General features: G+C 43.2%; 1 protein-coding gene across 1 annotated transcript in view; it reads left to right on the top strand.

The window, feature by feature from the left end:
- The window catches only part of ACOT11 (acyl-CoA thioesterase 11), a 100,741-nt gene that overhangs the window by 58,797 nt on the left and 35,676 nt on the right, over positions 1-6,268 (top strand). Inside the window, exons 4-5 of the mRNA XM_015414939.1 lie at positions 1,321-1,381; positions 3,042-3,143. Of these exons, the coding sequence (XP_015270425.1) occupies positions 1,321-1,381; positions 3,042-3,143 (163 nt within the window). The remainder of the gene's footprint in view (positions 1-1,320; positions 1,382-3,041; positions 3,144-6,268) is intronic.

The following is a 6,268-nucleotide window of genomic DNA, read 5'->3' as shown; positions in this document are numbered from 1 at the left end:
ACATCCTTTTTGAAGGGGGAGGATATATACCTGGGTGAAGTTAGGCCAATTGAAAACAGTTCTAAAGGCAAAGCCAGTATATCCGCTTATGAAAACCACTTGCCCCTGAAACACATTTCCACAGGCTCTGTAAACACAGTTTTACCCCACCTTTAGGCTTCAGTGGTACAATGTAACTACATTCAGATGTTATACATGTTCTAGGGCTCATTTGTGATGAAAGTGAGCCAGGTTTATCTTTTGGCTCAGTCAATAGGATTGTTCTCTCCTCCCTTTGTACGCAGAGCAGACGTTTAAGACTTCCTGATTCGAGAGAAACCTGCAGTCTGTTGTAATGGTCACAGGGGACACTTTGACCTATTCTTTTCTTGCCTTCAAACCAGGGCCAAACAATGGTTTAGAATCCTGGTTTGCAAACAAGAAATAATGCACATCCTAATTCAGGCACTGCAACAAGCTGTCATTTTTCTAAACATAAAGGCTTCAGTCTCAGCTTTGTAGGGGAAGAGGGGGAGCATGCAAAACCAAGGACAACAAGACCATTCATTACAAATTGGTGTTGTGACACGTGAGGGCTGCTTGTGTTACGCTGCTCATCAAAGCTGTCACTTTGGATTTAGTAGTCCTAGAAAAGTTTGATATTGGGCCACTTAAACTAGACTTCGTGTCACGCATCTTCATTAAACACGTGGTAAGAGAACAGTTGTATTCATCATCCAGTATGCCATCATATGGTATGTTTGAACACCTGCAGCATGAAGTTGATTACCACACTGGGCAGTCTGTTGGCTGCTTGCTTCTAGTAAGTCTAACAGCATGAAGTGAAATGTTAGAGCACTCCTTGTTCCTCTTGCATAACCCTTTTCTTGATAGGTGCTAAGAAAGTGAAAGGGAAAAGAGTTTATATTGAAGCTTTGAACCCAGCTGGGATCCCTTTACTGAATAGCAGAGGTGATAGAAGGTGTACTTAGCTGAGGGTGAGATCTTATCCATGTGCCCCTTCTGTTGACTAGAAAACCATCCAAGGTCTGGGTCTTTTGAGTCTTCTTTGTAGGAAGGGGGGGGGAATTTTCACCCCATAAATCTATAGGTCTGTCCAGGGCTGCCCTCAGTCCTGTGAACCGCCCATGTGGCCCAGCCTTCAGGCTTCAGGAACTCATGACTATATTACTTTCTGGCAGCCGGTGGAAGTGATTTAAGCAGCAAGTTATTTTAACAAGTGAACCATGACAACAATATTATAGAGCAGTTTCTTCCAATCAGGTACGTTTCTATCAATTGTATTTTAATGCTTTTATCTCTTTCCCCCCATATCTTCAGTGTCGGGCAAGTTGTCAACATCAAAGCAAAAGTAAACCGAGCATTTAACTCCAGCATGGAGGTTTGTATGCTTTAGCATGCTGTGTGGGAAGGGGTGTCTTTTTTAAAAAAAGGTGTTTCAGTGGCTGTTACCAGATATAGCTGGGCATACTTTCCACAATCTCTGCCCCCAATAAGTAACCAGCACCCCCAGTTCTGTGCCAGATGCTTTTATATTCTGTTGTTGGAACAGATCATGCAAGTGTGCACAGTCGAAGGTAATTTTATTGAACTTGGGTGGCTGCGTTCCCAAAAGACTTTCAGCAAGGGATGGGGTGATAGAGTTATGGGAAGAAGAGGATGAAAAGGGGAAGGACATATCCAGGAAAGAAGTGCGAGTCCTGCAGCTTGGAGTGTTATTAATGCTTTCCTATAAAAGTAGACTAAATTCCAGGTTTATGTCCTGATTTCCTTCAGCCCCATCCCATGAGCTACTTGATGTAGCTTAGGGAGTCCTGTTTTGCTCTCAGGGCATCCTTTGGGCCTTTTGGATTACAGAGACCTGTGCAGATGTATGTCCTCCATATCGAGTAGCATGCAGGGGGCGGGGGAAGAGGGCGGGTACAGAGAGAGAGGAATTTATGGAAGAGTAGTTCAGTCATCTATCTGTAATCTGTTTGCCAAGGATAAGAATGTGATGCAACTGAATGCACCCTCCCTATTTCTATTTACTATATCATGAATAAAAATAGGCCAGATCCCTCTCCCAGAAATGGATATGACCGCACACATACAGTAAAGATTTGCATAATTAGCTGTTTTTCTTCTTACCCTGCATTTGTGAATGGCTGGAGTATAACATCATAACGAGTCTGAAGTTTATGTTAATATAGAATGTTAAGTATTCCGTTGAATAATTTGCAATATACAGTGTTTCTTGGTGAGAAAACAATCATAGCGCTCTCTCTCTCTCTTGCTCTCTCTTCCTTTCTTTCTCAAAATGATCTATACATTTCTGAAGCAAAGAAAAGTTGCTTCTGTTGCCATGCAGTGTGCCCCTTCCTGCTGTGCAAAGCTAAGGGCCTCCACTCTACATGGCTTCCATATTATCAAATTGTCCCCATAAACATAAGGGCTACAATCTGCCTTTTAAGATGAAAACCAGCTTAAAAGCAGCAGTCCCCCTGGAAGCCTGAGACACATTTTATAGGGCACAGAATATTCATTGTTGTAGTTTAGGCTTTATTCCCCCCCCCCCTCCATTTAATTCTGATAGGTTTTTTTTAAATAATCCACAGAGCAAAGTCTATCTAAGCCCAAAAGACAGCCTGATTCCCACTCCTTTTGTTTGTCACTTTGTCTTTTGTTGGAGAAAGGAACAGTCTGATCCACACGATGTCTGGTTTTCATTTTGCTGCCCCAGGGGACAAACTTTTGTGATTCGTTTGCTTAGGAGAGTAGCAGTACATAGAATACAATAATCGCACTGCCTGTTCGCCTTTAAATATGCAGAAGTATGAATTGCCAAACCAGAGCTAAGAACGAGAACAACACACAGAGCTCTTGTACAATGTGATGCCTTCAGTTGCTGTGGAGTATTATTTTGAGGAAGTGAATGTATCTTGTGATGTATCTAGTGCTTTCAGATTTTCTTTCTGGGAATGGAAATAGCTCTCTCTGTATGTTATTAACATCTTTACACTCAGTATTTTTCTCCTCCCCCACCCCTGGACTGATTCTAGGTTGGTATACAGGTCAGCTACGAGGATCTTTGCAATGGGAAACAATGGAATGTGTGCAAGGCATATGCAACTTTTGTTGCGCAAGGCAAGCCACCTGCTAAGGTAGGGCACAGATTCCTGAGAATTAAATACATGAACTTTCTCCTTAGATATTAAGTAGTAAGATATTGTCTGTTCAACCTTCCCACTTTTTTCTTTATAGAGTCTGCCCCCCTCTCTATTTGGAGTTTGTACAAAAGCTCCTGTTGATTGCTTTGGCTATTATCTCGTAGTCTCAATATCTATTTATAAATTTATTTTTGATTCTTTCAGTTTTGTGGGATGCAATGTTAGGTAGGAATATGTGTAAATCTTAAACCTATTACACAAATTAAAAACAACAACAACACTTAACTCTGGGCTTAGAATTTTATAATCTATGAATGGACTAAATTTTTATATAAAATAAATTTGTACTGGCAATCATAGTTTGATTTTATTATTTTTTGGGATACCTAATTCAGACTGATTTGGCAGTGTCCAAAGGTACCATAAACTGAGATTACATGCATGGTTAACAGGGCAGAAATCATTGAACTCAGTGGGTTTTAAATAAAAGGTCTAGGTCTCACTATGGTGGTGAATCTGTGGCTGTGCTGAACCACTTCAGACTACAGATGGGTGCTTCAATGCTTGCATTACTGCGTGCTCCTCCATATAAAAGAAAACTCTTTGCATGTGGTAAGTAAGTACGTTCAGGAGAAAAGTAGGATAGAACATAGTTTTTCTCTGTGGTGGTAACAGTTTTATACAGATGAACATTTAGGCATGCCAGTTTTTACCTGCAAATGGAAATAGCACAAACACCAGTGTGTCCCCCCACCCCAAAGACTAGGCTTACCTCAGGGGGAAATTCTATAGCTAAGGTGTTGTAATATACTGGGTTTGGACGTGTAGAAGTGATCAGCTCATGGTTTATTGGAACTTGGTAAAAACACAAGACAACTTGCGGGGCCGTGTGTTAGCCTGATACCACATTCCCCAACACGTGATCCTGTTTAAATCTGTGAAACACGCCACACCCAACACACACCCCACTTCCCGTGATAGGATATTTACATGGTGGCTATCCATCATAGGTTGGGCACAGGATCCAAGGTGGCTGATAGGCTAGTTCTTGGATCTTTGCCTGCTATTGTTATAGAACCTTAAGCGGCGCTTGTTCGCCTGACCACATGCGAACCCAAGCGCATGTGTAGTCTATAAATACACAACAGGTGTCTTCCACATAAGGATGGGATTATTTTTGTTTCCCCATTGCTGATGTAGCTGCAGATAAAGCACGGTAGAATGGGACTTCCACATGACAGGTTTCCCTGGGCCAATCTCCCAGAAGTGACCACACCCTTCTCCTGGGCCATCAGGGCTTTTGCAATTTTAAATAAAGTAAAAACTAGAATATCATTATATCAATACTAGGAATCAGGCCCGTTGTAGCAATGAGTATTAGCTTGGCCTCCTGGCTGCAGCCCCCCCGGCTGATGGAGGGCCCGGCAGGCCAAGCCGCCCAGCCCCATCCCTCTCCCCACTGTGTGCTCGAGGCCCCGGTGGGCCAAGGTGGCTGGGCTCATCCCTCTCCCCACTGCCCATTCGAGATGCCGGTGGGCCAAGGCAGCTGGCCTCGTTCCTCCCCCCACTGCCCGTTTGAGGTGCCAGTGGGCCAAGGCAGCTGGCCTCGTTCCTCCCCCCCACCTGTTCAAGGCAGGCCACCCGCCAGGGCCTGGTCCTCCGCACTGGCCGTCGATCGGGGGGGAGCAGCCGCAGAAGTGCCACAGAGACGGGCGAGGTGCAGTGCTGCTTTGGACCGGAGGAAGACAGGAAGTGTGTCCAGCAGAGTGAAGGCACTGTGTTCTGAGGCATGTTTGGGCCGACGGCACCTCTGTGGGTGGGAGTCAGAGAACACAGCCAGTGGCCACGGTCCCCATTGTGAGTGGCAGTTCTTGCAGCCAACAGATTAGGGAGCGCATCGAATGTGGCCACCGCAAAACAGCTTTATTATAGAGAGAGATACCATTGTAACAATAGGTGTAGTAGGTTCTCTGAATCCCCAGCTTTAATTGTTTTTAAAGTTCATTTTTAGGGGTATATTACATTTGAAAAAATGCATTACATCTCCTGGCTAAGCCCTTTTACAGCCTTTGTAACTGTGTTATAGACTGAGCTTATGTGGGTCTGACTGGAGACTCTGTAGGAGAATTATTAAGTTGACAGGTAGCTGGGTTGGTTTAGAGCAAAAACCAAAAGCCATGTCAGACCAACCAAAATTACACACAACACAGTGCAAGGAGAATGACTCAGGGCTTTTCTGCATGCTCAACTTACTCCTGATCATCTTGGGAGTCAATCCACAAGTATTAGAACCAATTTGGGAATGGTTCTTCTGCATGTTTGCCCTCCCTCTGTATTTTCACAATTGTGGAGTATGCTTATATCAATTTATTGAAATCATTGCTACATCTCTATAAAAAAGGGCACTAAAATAACAGTATATCAATATACCATTATGTGATAGGTCGAGCAGGTTCTCTGAAATCCTGCCTTTAATTTTAAAAAAGGTAAGCCTCTATCCCCACCTCTTGTGGACATGTGCCTTATATTACATCTCCGTGAGGGAATGGGACTTTTTTAAAAAAATGAAAACCTGGAATTCAGAGAACCTGCTTGACCTATCATTACACTAAAATATCAAAATACCAGTGTAATGATAATCTTCAGGGAGGAAGGAGAGGGAGTAGTTTGGTGATGATGATGGTCCAATGATCGAAAAGTGGGATAGAGGTGCATGGGAGTGGGTGGTTACAAAAAAAAAACAACTGACAGAAACATTACACACACACAAAAAGGCAACACAAATTCGTCTTCCAGAAAAAATGCATGTGAAAATTGGGATAAACTGAAGCAGTGGAGGGCCAGAACTGATATGGGGGGGGGGAATGCAGAAAAGCCCACAGTTTCTCACAACTGGACTTTGCTGAAATTATTGGTTCAAAAATTTCATATTTTGTTGAAGGGAAGATATGTGAGAAGATTCTGCACTCTTCCTAATACAATTAGTCCAATACAAGGTTCCTAATAAAATCTCAATATTTCTATGAAGGGGGTGCATGGAAAGTAGATCGTGGAGCCCTGATAACTTACATTAAAATGCTTTGTTTCCAACCGAAAGTTCCTTATGCTCTCAAGCAGGA

This window comes from Gekko japonicus, unplaced genomic scaffold (genome assembly GCF_001447785.1).
Source record: "Gekko japonicus isolate JY-2015 unplaced genomic scaffold, Gekko_japonicus_V1.1 scaffold3294, whole genome shotgun sequence".
NCBI lineage: Eukaryota > Metazoa > Chordata > Lepidosauria > Squamata > Gekkonidae > Gekko > Gekko japonicus.
This window is presented reverse-complemented; position numbering and strand designations above follow the sequence as displayed.